The sequence below is a fragment of the Vigna angularis genome, chromosome 2 (assembly GCF_016808095.1).
Source record: "Vigna angularis cultivar LongXiaoDou No.4 chromosome 2, ASM1680809v1, whole genome shotgun sequence".
NCBI lineage: Eukaryota > Viridiplantae > Streptophyta > Magnoliopsida > Fabales > Fabaceae > Vigna > Vigna angularis.
Genome location: NC_068971.1, coordinates 5211977 through 5239786, shown reverse-complemented (window position 1 = coordinate 5239786; position 27810 = coordinate 5211977). Strand labels below are relative to the sequence as shown.

General features: G+C 34.0%; 2 protein-coding genes across 3 annotated transcripts; both read right to left on the bottom strand.

The window, feature by feature from the left end:
* Positions 1 to 263: 263 nt before the first annotated feature.
* LOC108329412 (serine/threonine-protein kinase D6PKL1) lies at positions 264 to 4748 on the bottom strand. Of its 2 annotated transcripts, XM_052873135.1 has the most exons (4): positions 4331 to 4748; positions 2124 to 3583; positions 1464 to 1517; positions 264 to 1333 (listed from the first exon to the last, which is right to left on the bottom strand). In XM_052873135.1, exons 2-4 carry the CDS (start codon positions 3533 to 3535, stop codon positions 451 to 453), a joined length of 2349 nt encoding a protein of 782 aa, XP_052729095.1. In that variant the 5' UTR covers positions 3536 to 3583; positions 4331 to 4748; the 3' UTR covers positions 264 to 450. The 2 variants fall into 2 exon arrangements, with proteins under 2 accessions (XP_052729095.1, XP_017419087.1); XM_017563598.2 differs by lacking the exon at positions 1464 to 1517 and having other exon boundaries at positions 4331 to 4747.
* Positions 4749 to 7567: 2819 nt separating this feature from the next.
* On the bottom strand, positions 7568 to 10074 carry LOC108327183 (uncharacterized). The gene is made up of 2 exons (XM_017560915.1): positions 8478 to 10074; positions 7568 to 7959 (listed from the first exon to the last, which is right to left on the bottom strand). The coding sequence occupies exons 1-2, from the start codon at positions 10072 to 10074 to the stop codon at positions 7568 to 7570; spliced, it is 1989 nt and encodes a 662-aa protein (XP_017416404.1).
* Positions 10075 to 27810: the final 17736 nt, after the last annotated feature.

The following is a 27810-nucleotide window of genomic DNA, read 5'->3' as shown; positions in this document are numbered from 1 at the left end:
TCACTGTGATCTACTAACAGTTTATTACACTATGATATCGTCATGGCTTGTCACAATTTCTTAATCTTCATTCTCATCCATGTTTACCATGTGGCGATGCATGATAAGATGACAACGTAGGAGTTGCCACTGTCAACCTCGTTCGTCTTCTAATAATGAATGAACAGTGTGGCAATATGCAAAACATTCTAAATAACAATAGTTGAGATTCGAAGGAATAACAGAAGAAATATGTAGATTGATTTTGTATTGAGACATCGAATGATGAGTTATCTATAAGAATTGCTGTATTACCCTCTGAATATAAGGTGGTATCATTTCCAACTGAAATGGAATTCTGGTAAGTGTGACTAAAATGAAACAACATGATAACGATGCACTGTGCATCTCTTGTAAAATTAACTGAACATGGAAGAAACACAATACAAATGTAGATTGAAGAATCAAAAACTAAAAGAACTCAAAGTCCAGATATTTACCCCCAGACTTCATCTCATTATTACCTCCCATCCTCTTACTACTATTGTTCATGCCAACCCCAACACTATCAACTGCTTCAAACTTTGCTGCTACAACATCACATTCAACTGCTCTTGGAACTTCTGGTGGAGTGCTGCACCTGATCAACGCCCAGTTCACGCCTTCAAAGAACGGGTGCTGTTTGATCTCAGTCGCACCCCTCTTCACTCCCAGCCGGTGCTGCGGCTCCTTCACCAGCAGGCAGCGGATGAGATCACGGCTCGCATAACTGGTGGCCGGTGACTCCGGAAATCTGAGCTGCTGGCCTACTACGTTGAAAAGGGTCGCGCGGTTTCCTGAGCCTTTGAAAGGGGTTTTACCGTATAATAGTTCATGCAAGAAAATCCCAAATGTCCACCAATCTACAGCACTTCCATGACCTTCTCCTTTGATGATTTCGGGAGCAAGGTATTCGTGAGTGCCCACAAAAGACATGGACCGAGCAGTTGTTGGTTCTGCAACAAGCTCAGGAAGTGTGCTGGATTGCAGGCCTGGATCTGCTTTAGGCCTCCGTGACTTCTTATTTTTCTGAGCAAAAAGGCGAGGCATGAAACATGAAGGCTGGATGCATACCGATGAAGGCTCGATACAAGCCGGCTGCACACAGAATGCGCCACCAGCTCGTTTGGAGGGATCCCCGTCAATATTTCTTATAAGGGTAGGTGAAACAGCACATCTGAGAGAAAGATCGAAGTCTGAGAGCATTATGTGACCATCATCTCGGACCAGTACGTTTTCAGGTTTAAGGTCTCTGTACACCACTCCAAGCATGTGAAGATATTCAAGTGCCAGCAGAACCTCTGCTGCATAAAAGCTACACAGCATGACAAGCATTTTATTAGTCAAAACAGGAAAGGAAAATTACATTTTCCAAAAAGCACCACTCATGTAGAAACATACATATTTGCTAATTGTATTATACACTGATTAGGATGTTTTAATACCTTCCTATTGTTTCAGACTTCAAAGAGAAGTGACTCTGCATGCTATTGAACAACCTAGCATTTCATATAAAGCCACTAATATAAGAATAGTTACAGCATCAATGTGCTGTTACCTTATTTTTTATATAAGGAAAACCAGAACTAGGAAAATTTAATCCAATTCAGGAAAAAAGAAAGGTGAAAAAGGAAAAACAAGCTTTTTAACACATTAGTATTGTTCATGGCATCCTAGCAGTCTGAATTATCTCGGCCTATAGCAGACCTGGAGAAGACCTTCAATGCAGCAAATTCTTCTGCTTTATACCTATCGTTAATGCAAGAGCATTCTGGCAATGTCACTAAAGCTAATTTATTATCTAGCCAACCTACTTTATATAAGCGGCTATGTCTCAATTTTCATACTGCAGCAGAACCATATGACTTTAACATTTATAGCACCATTGGAAAATCAACAATGTCCTCTGCATAATTGTTAAGAAAAATATAATCATCGTGTATAGTATCATCAACAGCACAAAATATGAAAGGAATCAACAATCAAAATACAGATGAATACATAAAGGTCACAGACTAGAAAAAGGAGATCTTCACAACTGAAAGCAGCTACTCACAGTTCTGATAAATGAATGTGTATTTGTATCTGTAAAGTTCAAAGCATACCGTGCAGCATACTCCAAGAAATGTTTCCCAGGTTGTCTTTGCCTTAAGGTGTGAAGATCACCCCCTGGACAGTATTCCATTACCAAACAGCAGAATCTGTCGGTCTCAAAATGTGTATACAAAGTAGGCAGAAATGGATGATCCAGCAACTGCAATATCTCTCTTTCTGTCTGAGCCCTAGTCAGCTTATTTCTGCTTGCTAAGGATGCCTTGTCCATAACTTTCATTGCAAAAAAGCATCGAGTTGCACTAAGCTCTGAGAGATACACACTTCCAATATCACCACAACCAAGTCGTTTGAGTAACCTGAAGTGACTCATGCCAAGAATTCCGTCCCGTGCTCGGATGGCAAGGATAGCCTTCCATCTAGGATCATTTCCTTTGTGTGGCTTGTTGGCACTGCCAGTTATGTTACTCCAGTTGCTGTCATCACTGAGGCCACTGCTATCACTTGCTCGGCTAGCACTAGTTTTTGCACTCTCCAGTGAATCCCCTCTAACACTTCCTTTAGTGCTATCACAATTCCTGTCCAAACTAAGCATGCCATCACTAGTGACTGCATCACTCCGGTATGTACTTGCACAACTATTAACGATGCTCATTGTTCTGACAACACTAGTACTATCAATACTACTAAGGGGACTAACATTACCACTTGGAGGCAAAGATGCATCCCAAACACATTCTTTCTCCTCAGAATCTGGAGCAGTAGGAGAGTTCTCGGTATTCTGAGATGCACGAGCACCCGAAAGTGGCGAGGGTATGTTATGCGTCACATTTGACTCATCAACCAGGCTTTCTGCAGGAGAAACAACAGCCATGCTTTGTTTCTTGGCAGGAACACAAATTGAAAGATCTTCTAAGAAAGGACCAGAACCCTTCAAGGACACACTCTTCATCAAACATGCTGCCTCGGATTTGGTTTGACCTATTGGCACATAAACCGTTCTCATAAGATCAGTATCAACAGGTTCTGGGGGATGACTTGCACCAGCAAACGAACTTGGACCAGTTTCCCCAAAAGAATCATTGCTACCCTTCAATGTCTGAATATCAGGCACAAGTTCTACGGCTTCAGGTAAAGAGCTCTTTCCTTTCCACGTTCTTGTAGGAACAGGGGAGGGAGGCTCTTGACAGGACCGTGTATCGAACCCCATATCCTCTCTAACCAAAACTATTCGTGCATTTGATAACTGAGCCACTTCTCTGATGGAGGCAAGACGTGTCATGGGGCCATCTCGTGACTTTGAAAACTGATTCCCTTCTCTTGATGGAATCCCTCGCACACCCGAAACATCCTGCGCATTTAGTCTTTGACCAGCTTCTCTCATTGCAGCAGTGTGCGCATTAGATACCTCAACCAGAACAGGCAAAGACCGAGGAAGTACCTTTGGCTCTGCAACCCTCTCCATATCCCAATATCACATATCATCAAACAATGACTTCTAGTTAAGAAAACCCTGCAAATTCAGCAAAGAACTAACTTAACAGAAGATTCACTCAACTTGAATTACTGTGTATTTTTAATTTAAAACCAATTATCAAGTGAAAAAGCCGGGAACCGAGTAAAATAACAAGAACATGGAATGAAAGAATAAAGTAGTCTTATTCTTCTTGGTAGTGACTAGTGGTAGCTGCGGAAAGCATAAACAGCATTATAAATTGGATCCACAGAGAAACGACAAATGTAGAAAGCTCAATTTAATAGCTTGAAACATCAAGCACAAGAAATCATAGACAACATAAAAACAAAGCCGTCTGTAAATTCTATTTCCCAATACTAAACACGCAGCATAACACAGAATATAAAGGAGCTTAAATTGTTAAAGTTTGAAAATTGATTTGAAGTGGGAAAACATAGTTAATCAGAGCAAATATGATGAAATGGTGGAATTGATGCCTGACAATCAGACACAGCCCCGTTGATAAGATAATCTCAAAGTACAAACCTTTGAGCAAGAAACCTCAACTTCAGAGGAAATAAGAAACATACAGAAGATAGAGAGAGAAGAACCAAAAAAATAAAGACAACAAGAGATGGAGAAATGTAAAAAATGTAAAAACTCCCAATCTTCTATTTTGTTTCCATTGGAAAACCATGACCCAAAACACGTCAAACAAAAGAAAACAAAGAGGGAAAAAAATGATGAAACAAAGAGAGATCTAGGCACCCAAAAGCATAATAGGCAGAAGGGATAGAGACCCACCATTGAAATGATGAAGAAAAACAATGGGTATCCTTTTGTTTTCCCTCCTCTTCACTATACTGTCTCCTTTCACAACTGAACTCAGAGCTTCTTCACCGTGCAGAACAGAAACAAGAAAAGTGTCTGTCTTGACTGAGAAGGTGTGAAAGAAACTAGAATGGTGGGAGAAGATTGGAAGATGAAGCAAGAAGAGAAAAATAAAAGGTTGAAGAGGGGTGCTTTTGTTTTTTATTCCTTTTAGTTGTTTATTTTGTTGGTGTGTGTTTTTCTCTCTCACTAGAATAGAATAGAAGTGAGTTTGAGTTTCTCTGTCTAGGGAAGGGGCTGTGTGTGACTGACTGGGGAACTAAAGTGGTGTTGGAGATAGTTATGGTTAGCTTTTGCTTTCTCTTTTTGATTTTTGGCATTTGAATGAGTGGGAAGAAGTTAATGATGGAAGGTAGTAGTAGCATAGTACTACACTTTGTTCACAGAGAGAGAGAGAGAAAGTGGGGCCATGCATGTTCCTTCTTTGTGGTACACTGCTTTTCAAAGGTGGGACTCAATCAAACAAAGAAAGTGAATGCCCAACTCTAACCTATTTTTGTGTTTTTTTTTTCCAAGTATCTCTGTTTTCAGATTGTGCTATTGGCACGTGCCAATCACTCCCATCAATTTTCTTTCACTTATTTTACTCTTTTATATATATATATATATATATATATATATATATATATATATATATATATATATATATATATATATATATATATATATATATATATATATATATATATATATATATATATATATATATATATATATATATATATATATATATATATATCTATATATATATATATTTATATATATATATAAATATATCTATATATTTATATATATATCTATATATTTATATATATAATATTTTTTTACAACGACCATTAATATTTTTTACACGATAAACAATCTGTAGTTTACATGTTTGGATTATATATTACACGTAATAGTTACAATGGGATGCGCCATTATACATATTATCAACTCCTTAAGAACATAATAGTTCTTTTTTTTTTATCTAGAGTAGTTCTCAATTCAAACTTTTATATTAAAATGTTTGGTTCTAGTTCTACCGTATTTTATACGTTTTTTTTAAGTTTAAGTTTTAGTAAATATTATATCTTTTTTTAATTTTAGTTTAATTTTATGTTTTAATTTAAAAAGTAAATAAATTTAATTATTTAAATCAAATTTTGTTAAAATTTATTTGATATTTTAAATATTTTTAATAATAATATTTAATATTTATATAAACAATTTAAATGTTATCATAAAATTAATATGTCAAACAATTAAAATGTTACCATAAGATTTAACAAAATTTAACTTAAAAGACTAAATACATGTATTTTTAAAATTAAAGATTAAATTAGACTAAAATTTTAAGAAGAGATTAATTCTATTTTTTATTGATCAAAACGTACTTAACAATTTAAATATGATTGTTTGTGATAAGAAAAATGTATAATTTCTTAAGAGAATACTCCATGTAATCAAACTCTTAATTAGTGCTTAAACATTCTTTTCACTTAATCCAACAATAATTGACTAGTATAATTATATGTTTAGTACAAATAATTTCTTTAGAAAATAATCATTTGTCGCTTTTCTTTTGAAAAAAACAGATATTTAAATAAAGAAGTTGTTCTCAAACATCCTCTTAAACTTAGATACATAAAAGGAATAGTTAACAAAAGGCATACTTTTTAAAAACATATGTAAAACAATAAAATTTTAAAATCATGAATAATTAATTGAACAAAAAAGAAAAATATAAATAAAATAAATATAGAAAATTGGAATAAATAATTTATAAAAAAATCGTTCGCAAAGTCATTGCGAATATAATCTTAAAGAAACCATTATTGAGGAGGTTCTGGAGATTTTGTCTTTTGTGAGTTAGAATGATGGCGCTAGGTGAGTTTATTTATTTATTCATTCCTTTATTTATATTTTGGTGAAGATGGATATTCGGGATGCTGAAGAGATTAGGGTTTGAAAGAATCCTCTCATTGGCTTAGCTTCGTTGCTTGCTGTTCCTAAATGCTTTTTTGGGCATATTTTGTTCCTCTCTTTCTTTATTTTCTCTTCTCTTCTTTCTAATTCTAATCAACAAATCTTATACTATATTTTCATTATTGTTTTTGCAAATATTTTCGAGATCGAGAGACTAACCTATTGACGTGTTTCTCCCGCTATCAAACGTCTGGATCGTCTGCCTTTTTTCAATCTAGACCGCTCGGTTACCTCTAATTTATTGTTGTTGTCCGATCGGTATTAGTGTAGATCAACCGATCTCCTGGACGAGGGAGGAGGTACCTGCAAAGGCACTCCGATGCCCAAGTTAGGCGTGCGATTTGAAGAGTGTTGGTCTTAATTGAATGCTTAGTGAACAATTCTCACTACTTGAGTATTTGAGAATGGGGTGAGTGTGAGTGAAACGTATTGGAGTATGAATTGAGCGTGAATAGAACATACCTGGCTTTCGGCCTTGGCTTTGTATTTATAATTTACCTCATGGATCCTAAACTGATATAAGCCCAATAAAATATAAACAGAATAAGATATAAACAGATTACCTGAAAATCCGGTTGGTTGTTTATAACCTGCTTATCAATATCTTTAATTAGATATTCTTTGATTTTATCACATGTTGGACTATTGGCCCAATAATAGCTTAAGTGTTGGCCCAATTGCGGCCCAATCTTTGACTCGGTTAACCGTAGCGGATGGACCCAACGGCCCTAAGTGGATGGACCGAACGGTTTACCCTAGGTACGATACATATGCCCCCCAAGTCTGAGTTAAGGGTTCGACTTTAGTCGTAGTTAACTATAGGACTTATGGGTTTGAGGGAGGCTGTTTTTAGTCGTTCTTCACCTGCGGCGGGATTTATGAGTTCTCCTTTCGAACTTTGCCATGAACCGAGCGGTAAATGATGGGAGTCCTTTTTAGAACTTTTTCCCATTTGATCAGTGACTGATATTATCCAGCTTACCTGTTATGAGGTAAAATAACAACTTAATATGAACTGTCAAAAGAATGTAAACCTCTAGACTAACCCATTTTATAAGGTCGAATAGCCAAGCAGGGGAGACCGCTCTGTTAAAGATGCTCGAATGAGAGTGACTGTTCCTCAGCTCTTTGTTTTTGGCCCAGGAGTTCCTAGAGAACTTCCCTGTAAACGAGAGTGACCGTCTATGGCCTAGGAGTTCCTAGAGAACTTCCCAGTAGACAAGAGTGACCGTCCGTGGCCCAGGAGTTCCTGAAGAACTTCCTAGTAGACGTGAGTGATCGTCCGTGGTCCAAGAGTTCCTGAAGAACTTCCCAGTAGACGTTAATGACCGTCTGTGGCCCAGGAGTTCCTGGAGAATCTCCCAGTAGACGTGAGTGACCATTCGTGGCCCAGGAGTTCCTAAAGAATCTCCCAGTAGACGAAATCTGTGAGGCCGAGCGGCTGAATGCCTGAACACTTGACGCCATGGTGGACGGACGGTAGAGGCCGAGTGGCTGAATACCTGTGAGAGCTGATGGTCGAGTACCTGTGAGGTCGAACGGCCGAATACCTGAATACTTAAGGTCACGGAAGGCTGAACAATAGAGGACGAATGAGTGAGCACTTGTGAGGCCGGATGGCCGAGTACCTGTGAGGCCGGATGGCCGAGCGTTAGAGGCCGAATGGCCGAGCACCTGTGAGGCCGGTTGGCCGAGCGTTAGAGGTCGAATGACCAAGCACCTATGAGGCCGGATGGCCGAGCGTTAGAGGCTGAATGACCGAGCACCTGTGAGGCCGGATGGCCGAGCGTTAGAGGTCGAATGACCGAACATTTGTGAGGCCGGATGGCCGAATACCTTACTACTTGAGGCCCCGGAAAGCCAAACAGTAGAAGCCAAGTGGCCGAATATTTGATAACTTTGTTTAAACAAAAAATTGGTCGAGCGTATTTGCTTCAACAAAACAACTTTAAAGAAAAAAGAACAAATGTTTTAATAAAACATGACAATAATGTTTAACTGAAGTAAAATTTGATATGAGTCTCTTTTCCTAGTCTATGGATAGTTTTTTCTTTGAGCCAATAAGTTCTTTTAGCAAGATGTCGAGTTTAACTAGTAGTTATTTCTGCTCCTCTGTCAGTTTGAGGGGGAACGAAGGGTGTGACTTTTAAGCTAGCATTATAGCATTCTCGAGTTGTCCGTTGATCTGCCCGTACAGTGCATATGGTACCCTTATCTGACGGGAATTTCAAGGCTAAATGTGGGGTAGAGACCACAGATCCGAAAGCATTCAAACAAGGTTGTCCCAACAGAGCGTTATATGGAGTATGAGCTTCTACTAACAGGAATCTTATTCTGAATTCTTTCGCTTCTCTATCCATTCCAAGCTGAGTCCTCAAGTCTAAGTATCCGTGAGTATTGACTCTTTCTCCTATGAATCCCACAATTTGCTCATTAAATGGGCATATGGCATCTTCAGACAAATCCATTTGTAAGAATGTCTTCCAATACAAGATGTTGATCGAGCTACCCTGATCGACTAACACCTTGCTAATAACACAACGAGATATCTCGGCTGTAATGACTATATGATCATCTTGAGGGGCATGGAAGTCCTCATCAATGAAGGTAATTGGTGGTAAAGATCGAGACTTTCTATCCACCATGTGAACGGTTTTGAGTCTCCTCAGGTGCCTTTTCCTTGCTGACGATGATGTTCCTCCTCCAGCAAAACCTCCAGAAATGGTATTGATGTACCTGCGAACCGATCGGTCACGTTCACAACTGCGACTGCGGTTGCGGTTGTGCCTATGTCCCCGTTCGGTCTTTTGATGGGACCGTCCGATTTCTCTAGTAGGACTTCTTGTTTGGTTTCTTTCTTTTTTTATGAATTGTTGCAGATGGCCTCCTCGGATAAGCCTTTCTATTTCATCTTTCAGTATATTGCATTCTTCTGTAGTATGGCCGCGGTTCAGATGGAAATTGCAGCTCTTCCTCGCAGAAGCGCTCTTGGGAGTGGCCTTTTCTCGGAGTGTGAGAAGTTCAGCATTGAGAGCTTCCTCGAGAACCTTAGCCCTTGGTGCATTGAGGGTGGTATAGTCATTAAATCTGGGGAGACACATAGGATCCTTTTGAGGAGGATCCCCATTGAACGATCGTTTTCCTTCTTTCTTATTTCCCTCAGAGGTTTCTTGTTGTTGCTTTTTTTGGGATTGCCTTATATCTTCAATACGAATAAACTCCGCCACCCTCTCTTGGAGCTCATCCATGGTTTTAGGGAGTTTGGCGTATAAATTTTTCGAAAAATATCCTGCTTTTAAGTAGGAAGGCAGGTTGCTGATGATGAAGGTATGATTGATATCCCTGACTCGCTGAGCGGTTTCGTTGTACCTTTGCATGAAGGCTTTTAGAGATTCATCTTTCTCCTGTTTGGTATTTACCAACTCCGCGGGTGTGAACTCTTGTATCCAACTAGATGCATATTGCCGCTCAAAAAGGGTTTGTACATTGACAAAGCAATCCACTGTGTTTGGGGGAAGGGTGTTATACCATGTTAATGCTTCTCCCCTTAGCGATAGTGAAAAGGCTCTACACAGGACCGGGTCACTGTTGGAGTAAAATGTCATTGCATTGACGAATGCTCTCATGTGATCATCTGGGTCGGTTGAGCCGTCATACTTGTCAAATGTGGGAGTAGCTTTCTCCGACATGGGTGCCTGCATGATTGTTGTCGTGAAAGGTAGTAGACCGGTCGGTCTAATAATTTGCAAAGGTGGGGCGCTTGGCCATGTGGGTTACCGTTCGGATTGCCATATGGGTTACCGTTCGGATTACCATTTGGGTTTCCGTTCGGATTGGTACGATGAGATCAGTCCTGACTGGGATGTGTTTCATTATTTTCGTCGTCATGACCCCGTTGGGCCGATGACGCGGAGGGCTGCTCGAACTGTTGTTGACGGGTCCGTTCGGCCCTTAGCGTCACAATCTCTTCTTCATGCTTCTGCTACATCTCCTGTTGTGCTCGAGCATGTGCTTGCAGTTGTGCTTGCAATTGAGCTATCAAATCTTTGGTGGTCTGCTGCTCCTCCATGCTCCTCGCGATCACCATATGGGTTTTCTTCAATCTGGACCGCTCGGTCACCTTCAATCTACTGTTGTTGTCTGATCGGTATTGGTGTAGACCGATCGGTCTCCTTCTGGATGAGGGAGGAGGTACCTGCAAAAGGCACTCCAACGCCCAAGTTAGGCGTGCGATTTGAAGAGTGTTGGCTCTTAATTGAATGCTTAGTGAACAATTGTCACTACTTGAGTATTTGAGAATGGGGTGAGTGTGAGTGAAACATATTGGAATATGAATTGAGCGTGAATAAAACGTACCTGGCTTTCGGCTCTGACTTTGTATTTATAATTTACCTCATGATCCTGAGCTGATATAAGCCCAATAAAATATAAACATAATAAGATATAAACATATTACTTGAAAATTCGGTTGGTTGTTTATAACCTGCTTATCAATATCTTAAATTAGATATTCTTTGATTTTATCACCTGCTGGACTATTGGCACAATAATAGCTTAAGTGCTGGCCCAATTACAGCCCAATTTTTAACCCGGTTAACCGTAGCGGATGAACCCAACGACCCTGAGTGGATGGACCAAACTGTCTACCCTAAGTACGATACAATTATTATTAAGTTTAATTATGTTTAAAATTCGTAATAAATTTGGAAATTTTTAATTAAATTTTTAATAAATTTATATTTTTTAATTGAATTTTATTATTAAACTTGTATATTAATAAAGTGATGTAACTTTAAGTATTGTTATTACCTTACTGATTTATCACCCTATATTATTTTATAATTTTATAAATGTGACGACGACAACTCAACAAAATTAAAATAACCATCATATCAATCACTTAACACTCATATAATTTATTTAATAAAAGAATTTAAAAATAAAAACTCAATTAAAAATTATAAATTTATTAAATCATAAAAAATTATAAGAACTCAATTTAATGTTTATAAATGTACCTTGAAACCTAATTAAGTTTTATTATTATTAATTATTAATATAAGGTATTTCAGACCAAAATTATCCTAAATTTATGGTGATTGTTTGTTGGAAAGACATCTTGCTTGTTTGTCTATGAAAAACACCTTAAATACATTATTAATTGTTTCTATGTTGAATAAGGTTAAGCTATGTATCAATAAGAAATTAAATATTTTGTAAGATTTTAAATTAAATATGATAATAAATAAAAATATATATTGTAATAACGAGAATAATAATTGACTAAAAATATTATTAAAATAATAAATAAAATAAAATAAAATATTAATCACAAATAAATTATTTTATTTATTATTCACTTTCCAATTTCTACTTTTTTTTTCTCTCTTTTTTGCAGTTCTCTATTTTCCATCAATTGATCGAAACGAAAACAGATGGTATGTTCTTAGAACTTACTTTTAACAACAATTTTCGCCATCATTTCGACACGTTGATTCATGACAAACACAAAAATTGTTATACATTGGTTACTTTCCGAGTGTTGTTCTTAAGATTTCTTTTTGTAATTTTCAAAATTAAAGACAACATTAATTACTATTTTATCATCAATACTTTCACACACTATTCAATATTCATTATTTCACATATATATAGATTTATTACAATAAAAAAGATTACAAATATTTTATTATAAAATTCTTATATTTTTTAAGAAAACCTTAAACTACGCTTAAAAAAAGCCAGAAGCTAAGTTGCAAGAATAAAATAATTGCCTTGAAATTAGTTTCATTGTAACGACGAGAATACTTTCTTGGCCATTAAAATGCAGTTACAGAGTACATCAATGATTGCTGTTGATATTTACCAATGAGATGCTTGTTTTTAGATAAGCATTTACAAATTTAAATTTATAAATTGATTAATAAAAAATACTTTTATATTATTATAATTAAAAGTAAACATATAATAAAGTTGAGGAAAAACGAGTTAACATTCATTGCATCTACTCAAACTTGAACTTAAAGATTACCAGTTCAAATTAACTGAGCATATGAGTGCGATAATAATAAAAAAAAATCACGTTTTAAAGTAGAAAAGATGTTAAATAACCTTAGAAGTCGTACTTTCTGAAAAAGAAATATTAAACCAAAAGTGTAACTCAACTAAAATTAAAATGAACGTAATATTTAAAATCAAAGCTTGAGCAAACTTGATGGGGTTATACCAAATAAGGTGATGAGAAAATAGATAAAGGGATTCAAACCCCACCATGTGAGTTACCTTACACCCGTCATTTTTGTTCTATACTGACAACATAGGTTGGTGTGTTATGTCAAAAAATATATATCATTTCTGATAATTCAAAGAAACCATTTTAATGCATATTTATTACGTACGTGTTTGCTTCTGCTATTATTTAAAAACTTTTTTTTTCCTGCACATTTAGCTCTGTTGTTTAGATGGAACCTGGAGTTTAAGGTCAGATAAAAAAGTAAAACTAGAAATGTTATGTAAAAAATGGGAGAACATGAGTTGTAAGCTATTAACTTATTGGTTTAATGTCTCCGTAGGCTCTTATTTTGGTCATGAATTTCAAATAGGTCCTCTTTCTTTTCGGCGTATCAATTGAGTCCTTGTTTTTGTAAAATTGAATCAATTACAGGCCTTCCGTCAAATTGATCAAACACCGTGAGTGAGGGTAGTACGTGACATGGTGACAGTGTAGATTTAATATACGTGGCATTAAAAACGTGGTTTAATTTTATTTTTTAATTTTTGAATTAAGAAATGATGTATACAGAGTGGTAATAATATAATTTCAGTAAGGGCAAAGTAGGGAAATCCTGCTGAAAGCCCCATTCTTCTCTGAAATTTGGAACTCGAAGGGGGAAATATGAGTTTTAGGGTTCATGGAAAATTTTGTTCGAATTAAGGGAGTGATGTTGTTGGAGAATTTTATATATTTATTTCAAACAATAGGCAAAGGTAGTATGTTTTGAAGAAAGACGAAAACTCCCAGAACCATGCTTCTAAAAATCCATAAATTACATTAAGGATCAATCCATTAACGTATGCTTCTTTCCAGTGAAAGACTTGAACTTTACTTGTTCTTCCTTTTGGGATTTCTCTTGACTTTTGTTTCCTATAAAAAACTAAAAACAAAGAAAATTTGGTTAGATGGACTTCTGAAGAGTATACTGATTGATTATAATGACAGGCTAATGCAGTGCTCATTGCATTGATGTTGAAGATGTTTCTTCATATCATCATCACTGCTCATACAAGTTCTTAACTTTGCCTTTAACCCCTTTCCAATTGGGCAGATTTTCCAAAAGCAAAGGAATCCAATCTCTCTCTCCCAACACCAAATCATCATTTCACTCACAAAACCCTATACTCTTCAACGTCTGCAAGCCCAAAAAACACTAACCTCAGTAACATCATCAGCTCAATGTTCTTATATCCTTGGAACTCCAATGACAACCTCCGATTAACTCTCTCACATTCAACGGTGTGAGAGAGGGCACAGCCTCAACCATCCATGGAGATTCAACAATCGCTGAAGCTCACCATCCACAAGAAATGACCATCGTCACCAAAGAAAACATCAAAAGATTCAGAACCGATAAACACCACTGCAACTCCCAAGCTCAAATGGAAGAAAATCTTCTTTCACACTAAAACCAAACCCAAAATCCAAACCCCCCAGATGAGTTCCTCTGCCCCGTTTCCCGTTCCCTCATGTTCGACCCCATCATCGTCTCCTCCGGCCACTCCTTCGAACGCTCCTCCGTCGAAGCCTGTAAAAATCTCAACTTTACACCACAACTCCCCGACGGCACTACCCCCGATTTCTCCACCCTCATCCCCAACCTCGCCCTTAAATCCGCCATCCTCAAGTGGTGCCACTATAATTTTCGCCTCACACCGGCCCGCCTCCGTCGCACTGTCACGCCTCACCGACCCGACGCTTTCAACCGGACTTGCCCTTCCGGGATTACTTCGCGGTAACTCGGTCCTGGCCACCACCGATCGACCCCATGAGAGGGGGGTTTTTGCAGCTGTCAATCCCATCAGCCCTAAGCCGCGCAGGGCCTCTTCAAAATCTCGGGCAATCTTCATCGCCGTCTTGCCCTTTAATTTTTTCAAATTTCCTAGTTTGCCCTTACCCAAAACTTAATATACATCTATGCATACCAATTATTTAATACAAAAATCATTTTAAATGCCATGTCTGAATAGTAATTGCAATGAACCGTGCCACGTAACCAATACTGTAACGGCCGTTTGTCCAATTTAACGGCAGGCCTGTAATTGATTCAATTTTACAAAAACAAGGACTCAATTGAAACGCCGAAAAGAAAGAGGACCTATTTGACATTCATGACCAAAATAGGGACCTACGGAGACATTAAACCTAACTTATTTTAGGATGTTAGATGGACATCCAGCCAACAAAACCATGACTAAAAAGAAAGGAAAAGATAAAGTCTCATGAAGGATTTTCTTCATTTTTTTTAGTCTTGTAAAAATGTAGATACATGTGTAGGTATAAATTTTTTTATAGTAATAATATATAAAATAAATTATAAAAACAAAACATTTGTAAGTAAATCAATCTACTAACTCCTCAAATGAATATTTCTTGTATAAATGATTGCCTCCAAATTTTTATTGAGAAACTTGAGAAAGTTTTAGTTTCTTAATCATTTTTCCTCTGTAAGTCAGGAAGAAATACTCCCATTAAAGTTAACTTTAAAAAATAAAATTTTATAGAATAAGAAGACATTCATAAACAAAAAATCATCAATTCTTATTAATTCAAAGTGAATATAAAAGAGTTTCTTATTTATATATGCAAAGTTCTTGTTTACTCATTGGACTAGATGATTTGGCACTAAAAAGCACAAAGTGTAGTTGCATAAGTCAAATTCATTACTAATTTCCAACTTGAACTTCATCTAGCTCAAAGTTCTAAAAAGTATGCTCATGAACCTAAATCAAAAGTGAGTCTAGAATCCAACACAACAAATTTAAACTCAAATGGACATGTGTGAAAGAAGCTAAGTCAAACAGATAGTAAAGCTGAAAGTATGAAAAATCTTTCATTTTTAGCCTTCTTCAAGTCTCACATATATCAAATCTTGTTTCTTTCCAAGCTTCCATAAGTGCTTTTGTGTTGCCTTGTTTGACCACTTCAATAAGATTTCTTACTCTCTAATGAAAATAACTTGTACATTTAACACCTAGCTTACTGTAAGTCTCACATTGACCGTGTATCGGAAGCTTTTTTGTATCTCTTTTATTTTTATAAAGAGAAAATAATAACATTGATTTTTTACCTTTTATTTTTATGTGCATTTTTGTTAATAAAATCAACTTATTTATAACTTTTATCTTATTTAATCCTCAAATTTATCTTGTTTGTGTGTTCTTATGTTTTAGTTATTTTGTATTTGTTTTACCTTTAATATTTGCTTAAATGTTTCAAATAAGTGAATAGGAAACAATTTTTGTAGAGAAAAATAAGTTGGATGTCAAAGAAACATGATTGGACAATACATGATGATTTTTAGGCAAATAAGAATCATTACAAAGTGAGAAAACAATTAGAGCTACATGACAAAAGGGTGTTAAGTGACATAAAACAGGTATTTGTGCCACTAGGCTTGTTGGGTAAGCAAGATGTGTCACTGAGCGAGACACACTGGAGGAAGGTCGGGTGATGACTCGCCAACACTAATTATGGTCATGCAGCGTCAGGTGGTGGTCTGACAAAGGCTACTCCTTTTGTGATATAATGAGTGTGATTGGCGGTAGCAGTGTTGAGATGTCAAAATTCGATATTTACTCATGCTTTTCATGATGGTTTAGGGATATTCCTCTTTTTACATCAAGAGAAACACCTTGAGTGCTTGAGAGAGTCTCTTGAAGGCTATTAGAGGTGTTGGGAAGCTCTCCCTTCCCTTCCTTGAGTCTTCTTCTTCATCTATGGAGGTTTTCTCCTCTTGGGTTGGAGAGGAAGATGAGTACGAAATGGAGATGAAAATGTGAAGGAGAGACGTAATTGGAGCATGAAACAACTACTGAGAACCTTAGAAAATGACTTTCTTGTTCCTTATAATTTCAATTTATTCCTTATATCTTCAATTTTTAAACCCTAAGTTCTCAACATTGAGTGTTAAACCCATTTGTTGATATTAGATGTAATAAACTTTTTTTCTTGTGTGTTTTGTGATGTTAATACATATATTTTTTCATTTTAATGTTAGTTTTTATTTCTATGTTTAATGCGTGTTGTGGCTTTATCACTCATGGTTTAATTGTTGGTTCTTGAGGTATTGAAAAATATCTTTTTTAATCTAGAATTGAAATTAAGAACCTAATAAAGCTTGTATGTAGGGATAGGACATGATTCATTAGTGATCCTAAGGCTCTTGAATTTAATACATGATTTCACTTGTTGATGATTTAAGGAATTGGAACTTAATAAGTTATTAAAGGTTCAAAGTCATAAGGAATAAAATTTGAGTAAACTTATGAGTTGATTTTGATATGAAATCGGAATAGAGAGGATTGTGAATACATGAGAATGAAGTGAATGATATCTAATATTGAAAATTGGAAGTACTCTATATTAAATTTCAGTTGCACACCAACTATGTGATATAATACCAAAAAGAGTTTTTTTTGTAAACATTATGGTCTAATTAAGTCATGAAATTGTAAGAATTGTGATATATTGCACAAATTCTTTGAGAGAAAATGATAAAATACTTATTACTTATTACATTACTATTGATACACTTATCGTTCCATGCTAACAAAAAATTACATTTATATCTACGTTTTTAAAAAAAATAGAAAAAAGCTATTTGTTTTCTACTCTTCAAATATAGAGTTTTCTTGAGGTTTCATGCTCTCATTCCTTTTAATCATCATTTTATTGGTGGGATGGTTTCATGGGTATCAATCTAATATTTTTTCAATTATTTTAATATAAAGAGTATATATATATATATATATATATATATATATATATATATATATATATATATATATATATATATAAACACATGTGAGAATTAAAATTTTAATTTTTTCATATAAAAAGTGTATATATATATATATATAAGAAGAAAAAACAAATACTGCGATAATTAAAATTTGAATTAAATAATTATAATGTTAAATAATTAAGTTTTTTTGTTAGCGTTGATGGTCACAGATGTGCATCTTAGCTTTATACTTTATAGTTAAACATCCACCAATAGCATATCTATAGGCTGTAGCTAATAGCCTAATTCAATGACGTTTATGGATAGGTAACCGAAGTAGATGATAGTTTTTGAGTGAAAAAAAAGAGAAAAAAGTTAGGTAGAAGAATGGAAGAAAAGAGAAGATGAGTCAAAGTATGATGAGAATTTCGTGACTGATTGTCCCTCAATTTCTTTAAATTTTGTTGTTATGCTAAAAAGCAAATTGAAACCAGAAAACAATAACCAGAATGTTTTATTAGAATAATTGCTGTGGTAAAGGTAATAATTTTTAGAGTAAAGAAATTATGAATGGGAGACTACGTACCATCATCTTTACACCAAACATCTCATCTCGACTCTCACCAACTTGCCTCTGCTCTTCCCAATTCTCATGCTTTTTTGTTTAATTTCTTTGTTTTTTTTTCTCCTCTTCTTACTTTCTCCCTACTTCCTCATTTTTTTATCTACATTAACCCAAATTTTTGTAAAATTAAATTGAATTTAAAATTTATTTTTTAATATAGATCTTATATTTATATATATATATATATATTTATAAAAAAAATTGTATTAAAATTTAATACCAATTAAACATAAAATCAATTTACAATATATAAATAAATATAAATTTTATCTTATAAATTTATTTTATAAGATCCTCATAAAATTAAAAAATTCACTTCTTAACAAGTTTTTAAACAAAATTTGAATCAAATTTTAAATTACTAAAATAATAAGACATTACAGATTTTATATTAACATATAATGATCATGACATATGTTAATATATTATAAAAATAATATATGTAAATAATAATTTTAAATATCATATAAATATGTATTTGACAATTTTAAATTTATTTTGACATAATTTTTAAACAATTTTTGCATTTTATTATTTATTTTGACATAATTTTTAAACAATTTTTGTATTTTGATCTTTAAAACGATAATTTTTTCTTCACAAGAAAAATGATTAATCTTTGAATAACAATATGTAACATCCCAAAAATATAGCTTTAAGTTATACTTAATGGTCCTTACATTTACAATAAAATAGAACAGTTATAAGAATAACATTTATCTTACAATTATCCCGAAATCACCAAAATTAAAAAAACTTTAAAGGAACCTATACTGCTGTTGTTACCCGTACAAACCGAACGGAAAACAAGCTTCGCATTGGACCGAGCGGTCTCAAACTATTTCAGAAATAGGTACAAGACCGAACAGTCTTACTCTACTAGAAACCATCCTCTCCTGCCAGCGCCTGTTCCAGAATACCTTCTACATTCTCTGCTCACACACACAGGGTGATCATTGCAAGGACAAAACGATCGAACGGACAACATGACAAGACAGAAAAATAAGGGTAAGCTAGTGTAATTTAATTGACTATATTAACATATAATTCAGATACCCACCTAACACAATCATACATATACATAAATCATAAAAACATGTTGTAATCGACCACTTTACACTGACTGTCCGGACTAGTATGAATATGAGTTATGGTCGTTCGTGCACTCGTGGGTGGTAACCTGGAAAACCATCAATATTACCGCAGCATGGAAAAACCCTTGAGCTTGCCACACGAGGTTAACCTGTTATACCTCACCTTAGGTCAAGGTAATACATACCGCCCAGGCTAGGGTCTCCTGCTATTCTCACCACATGCATCACCATTATCTACTTGAGACTCAGTGACCATTAGAATTTCAGGATGAACGCCAATACTAAGCTTTCCCTATTCATACTTTTACCACAATACAACCAATCACTGAGACATTCCTCCTTGGAATTCTCTTTTAGATCCATAATATAATTTTCACATCATACTTTCTCATCCCGTCACAATTATCCTATCATAACTTGATACCATCACACTTTCACATTACAGTATAATTATGATCATTCCTCATCCATCACATCTTTAACTAATTTCAAACCAAACATTAAATCAACATCACCATGGAGCATAACTGACTTGGAAAATATCAACAATTATTATAAACAAAACTTGACGGTAGAACACCTCCAATCTGCGAATCTGACCATATGGGATATGGTTTCCCTAAGATGAACCTGACCGAATGGAATATTGTTTCCCTATGGTGATCATGACCGAACGGTCATGTAAAGAGTGAAACTCAAGCATGAGTCGAATGTTATTAGATTGATCTGAGTACTATTGAATTAGACCGAACACTTATTGGTTAATGACGACCACTAGTAGACCATACCGAACACTATTATCTTAGACTAATCACTATAGGCTTAAGCCGAACACTAAGAGCTTATACCGAACGTTATAACCAGACTAAACACTTTAGATGAACCAAATACTTGTGAGATAGATCATTTTCTCATTATTCAAAGAATATAACCAAACGACATTTACTAGACAGAATCCAAAGAATTGACTGAATACTATAGAACATCTGTAATTGGACATAATCAAATACTAAAGCTTATAACCAAAAATCTAAGAACTTAGACTGAATAGTACGAGCTTAAACCGAACACTCTTATTTTCAATTTCAATTACATAATTTGCAAATATGAAGAAACCAAATGCTTAGTGCATCACTGAGCACTACTAAGACTGAGTGCTGGCATCTGGCCGAGCACTACCAAGATAGTTCAAGACCGAGCGGTCAATAATAGTTATAGCCTATGACAGACCGAACATCTTTTACAAACGAAAGCTATGTCTAGACCGAATTCTAAAATAAACTGAAAATCGCACTCAACCGAACGGTCATTATCTGAGGATCCACAATAGCAGAATTCAGTTAAGACCGAACACCAGAGAGAAGCCGAATGGTCAATTAAAGACCTTCAGCAAACTACATAATTATGCAGAATAACTGCAGAAATAGGATCAATACCAAAACCTTACTAGTTTCACTCAACCACTGAATTAGAACCAAACAGAAACACAATCATCATAAACGTATCAACAATATTTCATACCAACAACACCGAATATCAAATCATTCAATTTCATACACATGTATAATCATCAAACCAATTAAATTAGCTAGCTTCCCTTACCTCTTGACCGAACCGAACAACGATTGTTCTTTTCCAGACTTTGCTTCCTCCCCAGAAAATTCCAAGAACACCTATATTTCACCGATTGGTGAGGAAAGACCAACCCAAATTACCAAAAAAGTTAGCAGAATTAGGAAGAAGAAGTGGATGAACACATGCAACCATAAACTTGGCTTGCATGTGCCCGAAAATAGAATTTCTAAAAAGAGGATGAATTACCAACTTTAAGCTTGATTTTGATCGGTGTAAGGCAATGATCTTGAATCCTAGATTGCTTAAAAGTGGCTGGTTGAAGAAAAGAGAGTGAAAGGGAATGGAGAATTTCTAGAGAGAAGGAGAAGAAAAGGTAGAGACTTGAATTTTAGAGAGAAAAAGTGGAGTCAGAAAATAACAAGATGATTTAAAAATAAATTTAAATACTACCACCGAAGCCACTTGTCCACTTCAAAAACACACTTGCCTACTTCTTTCCGGTGTCATTTTCGGGTGATGACACAATATATTGTAGATTGTGTGCATTTCTCTCGGTTTATATTTTTTAATTATGTTTTGCTGAGTAATTTTTATTAATCATGGATTGATAAGTTAATTTCTCATCATGGATTTAAAAGAGGTGTGTTATATTCTCAGTAAGTATCCGAATGACTTTTTTCTCATTCACAATTCTAGTCTTTTTAATAAGAAGAAAAACAAAATGTTTAGAATATTATGAACTAAATTAATTGTTAAAACATTAAAAAAAGTCTTAAAGTCGTTATGAAAAGAACATTGAATTAGTAATCGAATTTAGTAACAAAAATTATTACCTTTTCCATAATTAGTTGAAAATACTTAATTTTACTAATTTCAATTAAAAAAATTACTTGTTTTTTTCTTTCCTTACAATACTCTTCGTTGAATTTTGATTGGATTAATAAAATAAGTCCAAAAATGAAATAAAGTCACAGAATATTCCACATTAAGGATAACTTCAGTGTGAAATATTTGAAGTGGAAAAAATCTGAGGAACAATTTCAGTGACCAAAAATTGATTGTCAATAACTCTGAATCTGAAATAATAGAAAAGGAATTTTATAGAAGTAAAGTACATTAACTGAATGAATAAGAAATTGATACATTATAAAGGCAAGGCTACAGGTAACAAGTACAAGTACACCTACTAAATTAAGTACTTGCTAGTCAACTAATTAACGGCTAAGTAATTATTCAATTATTACTACCAAACAACCTCCATTTACACTATTTGTCACCTTTTCTTGAATTATCAATTTGAATCGGATTTAAATATAATCTTCTTAGTTTTTAATTTAATATTTTCATAATATTCGATAAATTAATTTATTAAATTAGTTAGATACAAATTAATTAGATTGAAGTCGAATTTGACATCTTACTAAAATGTTGATTTTCTTATCAGTCACACCAATAATAAATTTTATCATTATCATAAAAATAGCTTTTATTGTATGTTATTTTTTATTTTTGATACCATAGGAAACTCAAACATTGTATCCGAAAACATTAAATTATATTGAATTGAAAACAGACATTTAAGAACGTGGGACATAATATGATTCTTTTATCAATGGACACCATAACACATTGACGTTCAATTGTAGACACTTCAAACTAAAATTAGGTATGATGTTTGTTACTGCATTAACCGGCATCAAATGTCTTTTTTTTAAGTTTTGTTTATATTTATAATTTATCAAAACTAAGAAAAACAAAAAATATTTCAACACAACTCAAAAAATTTATTAGCACAAATTATATATAAAACTAAAGTTATTAACACAAAATGGAACAATTAACACTAAAGTTATCAAAACTAAAACACTAATAATCAAAATCTTATCCTAAACAGTTTTCAAGTAAGGTCTTAACGTTATTGCGGATTCTAACTTCATCGTTCTAGTAGATACATTGTTCACTCCTGTCTTATTTTCTTCATAGTATCATCCATTATAGGTGATAGATTCTTGAATCATTGATAAAATAACAAATTTATCATGTATGGATATTAATGTTTAAAATTTGATGTGATTTCTAATATGTGAAAGGTATATATATGTTATTACTTTTGTTCAATCATCTCTAATTATAGTTCGAATGATGGTTTTTATCCATGACATGACGTAATAGTCACATTCTCATGAATCTTTTTTCTTGTTACACTAAACATAACAAAGAAAATAATCACATATCAAGGCCATAAATTAACATGAAAAATTACTTTAAGATGAATGAGTTTCAACCTTTGAATATAATACTTGAATTTGTTATGCTCTGAGCTTACCCGCAACTCTAATTAAATTGGAAACATAGGTTAATATTAATATAACTAAGTAGATGATATGAGAAAAAGTAACACTTGTGTTTGTAACATGTATTTCAAATCAGGTTTCATCTTCATATGTACGGAACAAAACCATACAATTTACCTTATCTTGGAACGATGACCATTAGTTGTCAATGGGTCCTACCATGAATCACAAATAGTTAGTCCAATAATTAACTGTACTTCATAAAATATTACATTCAATAACACATACCCATCAATGTAGAGCGCAAGATATATCTCTCTTTTTTACTCATACATCCATATTTACAAATAAGTTTGCTTGTGGTCAAGTGTGTTGCAAGAAGATTGAATGGTCTCGGTTTCAATAAATCCATAGATGGAAGCTCGACCTTGATCCACAATGACTGTGACTATGTACCTGTAACAAGACAGTTAAATATAAATTAAAAGGTAACAAAATTTAAATATAGAATACAATGAAAAATCTTACATGCATCATAGTTGTATAATTGAAATGTTCAACATCATGTCTCGCCCAATGATCTTTAGTGCATCATCTAGATTAATGTACAATGAGACATGATACTGGAAGCCAAATACTATTAACTCTCGCTCTAACATTAGCGGTCCTATATTCAACCTGTTTAATTTTATTAGGAGATTTCCTGGAGCATCATCTTCTACGTCTTCCATGTCATCATCTTCATGGATAATAGGTTGACTCATGACCCACTTTTCAAAACTAAAGAACTGAAATAAAGATTTTCAAATGTATGAATCATTTATTTATAAACTGTAAGATAAAATACTAAGAATAACATTATAGTACCTATGGCGGGCCAAAGTGTGGCATGATTACTGCTTTAGGCCAAGCTATAAATGTGCCTATAGCCTTCCCTACGAATTGGATTTCTGAAGTTGGCATAGACACTTAAGCATGGGGATCTCAAACTTCATCAATCGTCACATGAGCATTCTGAGGTAGTAGTAGAGCACCGTGGAAAGTTTGTCCTCCTTCAAGTAGTCGTCCTATGACCACTACGTGCAGAAGATCTCCATCAACCAATAGATTATACTAACTTGTGTAGTCAGTATGATTTGCATCAGAGAATGAACCATTTGTGCTCACACAATGTCCTATTGAAACTTCAGTGGGTAACTCCATATTCTATTGTTGCATGGACTAAAGCTTTTCTTCATGTGTTTTTTCTATTTTCTGTTGAAGTTATTTCATGAAGCATTGCTCCATAACTACCATGTGCTAGTTGATTCTTTCCTCCATTTAAAACTTCATCTTCCTGAAGGCCTCCTGACTTAAGGATTCATTACTTCTTTGTAGAGGATCAAAGTAATCTCAAAGACCAGTTGCACCTCAAATGCCACACACGACCTAAGAGCTTTGGCTTTCTAATATTCGTTGTGAGTTTATCATCCCAACCATGGCCAACAAACGAACATTGAGTCTCTTGCTCAACTAACTCGTCCTGCACCACATAATTAAGTTTAATCATAAAACACTTCATATGAACAATGGTATTGGGCTTAGGGTTTGTACTTACTATATTTTCATATGTCATTTGAGCTGATTGTGATGTCATAGAACTTAGTCCGAGCAACCTTCCACATCTCGTACCTAGGAGGTGCAAGTAATAGGTCAGGGGGCTCAAGTTCTAAAGCCTTTGCACGAGACTTTCTCAATTATTTCTCTAATAAAACATAGTTACCTCATAAGAGTACGTGTGGTACACCATTAAGTTTTTTCCTTTATGGGTTGTTATCCTTTTTTTTTGTCACACATAACATAAATTAATAACTCTAAATCATAAATGTATGACTTGTGTGACGATAAAAAACATTTAAGAAACAAATAGGTCACTCTACAAACTCTCTAGATACACAAAATTGCATTGACTCCTCCTCATTTATTTTGTACTTATTACAAGGAGTGTCATGTTGTCTGTTTCTGAACACATAATAAAGACATGTGAGTCTTGTCTTTAAGTCCCTTCATTTGATGGCTATGTGAGATAGCATTCTCTTCCTAATTTTCTTAGTGTTTGGAATATATGAGATAACACCTTCTTCCTAATTTGCTCAGCATTCGGAATGTTAAAATTTTGTTGTTGAAAATGGAAAATATGTTAATGGATTAAGTAAACATATTAAACACTATATTTGTTTTAAGTAAACATACTAGAATATCTTGTCATAGGTGGTTCTTCTTACGTTATCCTAAGATGCAATCACAATAGAGATATGCCTTTTAGCCAACACTCCAAATAGATATGAAACTTTTTTTCATATGGGCTTTTAGGTGTACCCGATTAAGGATTAATCTTGACCACCAACCTCTCCATGGCAATCCATAAGATTATGACATCTGACAACCCAGTCATAGATCTACCAAGTCCATTCTTTCCTGATTTAAAGCTCGTCATACCTAAAAACACATCGTTAGTAAATGTAAATAAGAAAAATATAATCAATTAGCTTTATAAGGTTAGAATAGGAAAGATAAAAAAAATTTTAAATGTGGCAATATTAATAAATAAACTCATATTAAGGTATTGTTTTCTCCCATATGCCTTCATTGTGATCACTTCGAATGGCATGGATGTCATCGGCTCTGTCATCGACCTTGTCTTGTATGGTTCTTAATGAGAAAGACATTGTCTCAAGTATATCTAAAGAGTCTTCATCATGATTTTTGTTCATATGCTTCTTTCTTCCAATACGACTGACCATTTCTAATTGGTTGGATCAGTGACATAAAATATTTATCTTTCTTCATAATGAATGGCTCGTTTGTATAACTCATCTTATTAAGACCCACCAAAGTGAAGCTGAGGTCATCTGTCCCAACAACTAAATTGTTATAAACCCATTTACATTTGAAAATTGGTACTATAAAATTTAAATAGTCAATTTTCCATGTTTCTTGTATTATTCCGAAGTAACTCATGGATGTCGTAATTAGATTTTTGTCCTTTGAACTGACAAAATGTACAGCGTTAACTTGAAGCGTAACCTCACTATTTTAAACTCTACTTTTTTTCATTTTCTATTTCACAAGGTCTGGCCCTACCCATTTAGAAAAATTATTTTTTATAATTTGCTAACAAGTACATGAAGAAGTCTAAAATCATAAATTTGATAAAATTTTGGTAGCATTTTGCATTGATCTCCGTCATACGTGAAATGAAAGTGATCACTCATAACTAAAACCAAGATGTATTCGAAGAATAAAACAAAATGGTGTCAACTGAAATTTTATCAAATTATTACATAAACTTTTCAATGTACATATTATAACAAATTATGAAAAATACTTTTCTAAATTGTCCGATCAAACAATTCAAGATTTAATACAAATTATTAATGTTCAATCATTTGCACTAAATTTAAAAGGGAACTATAAGTTTAGCTTAATTTTTAACTAAAATTATAAAAAATCTTAACATAAGATAATGCACCTAATAATAATAAATAATCTAACAATGAAATATATAATTAATCAAACACATCTAAAATATTTCTTATCTAAAAAACATACTACAAACATTTAAAAAGTTCCTAAAATTGCTAAAAATATTATCTAAGATTAAAAAAAATGGAAAAGACAGAATATAACCCATATCATCACATGCAATCAACATATATAACCAAAATACAACGTTTTTTCAAAAACTAAATTTATATCGAAAACCAACGAGAGCTAAGTGTTGAGCAAAAACACACAAACAGAGAACCGAAAATAACTAGAGGCCTCGTCACCGCAGATGGAGAGTGATCTTGGAGGTTTGAAAATGTAGAAAACACGAAAACCATTCGGTTAAATCGGAAAAATAAAACTCCATATACATGATAACAACTAGAATGTGAGTAAAAAGAAGCCAAAATCACCTTTGAAGTTCCTTGCTGCAATCGCTGAGCATGCCTAAGAACAAACTACGAAAGAATAATGCAGCGAAATCAAATTCGTGTTGTTTCTTCTAAAATTTTGAAAAGCTTATATGTTGGATAAATTAAAGACCAAACCGTCGTTAATTGACATCAAAGAAAGAATTGATGGACATCATTTAAGCCTTTAACGTCGAAACTAGGTTAGACTCACGTTAATTTATTATAAATAATTATAAAAATATCATCAATAATTTTTAATGTTAGTATTATGCTTGGCTAATGCTGTATGCGTTTTTTGTTTTATTGTATAAAAGTAACTTATAATGCAGTAAATTTTTCACTTTAAAATTATGGTCGAATATTATGAAATCCCACCAACTAGTTCAAGATGCGATCAAGCCCCTGAGCCCACAGCCTCAATCATGTCAAACAAATTGCAAAACAAGGGATCATCAAAAGGACCCTCAGCTATGCTGGTTCAGACGTCGTAAGAAAATAGAAAAAAATAAAAGGGGAATATAAATTAGTTTTCTTTTTCTTCTTCTCATAAAAAAGATTTTTTTTTCTTCTTCGTTTACAATGAAAAGTATAAATATAATAATTATGTAAACTGTGTTTTATTTATGAATACGATGATATATTAAAAAAGGATTTTTAAATGATTATATTTATTTGTAAATACATCATTTTCTTATTTTAATAAAGTTCCACTTTTCTCCATTGGAAAAGGAATTTCAATGAACTCTGATCTTTTTTCTCCCTTCGCAATGTAAAATTGTTTTTGTTTTTCTTTTGTCTCATTTTCATTTCTTGTTTTTTTTTTAATCTTTTTGTCCCAAAACTTCTTAATTCGTCGGCTCTCTAAATAGGATTTTGCACCACAAATTTTTTTACCT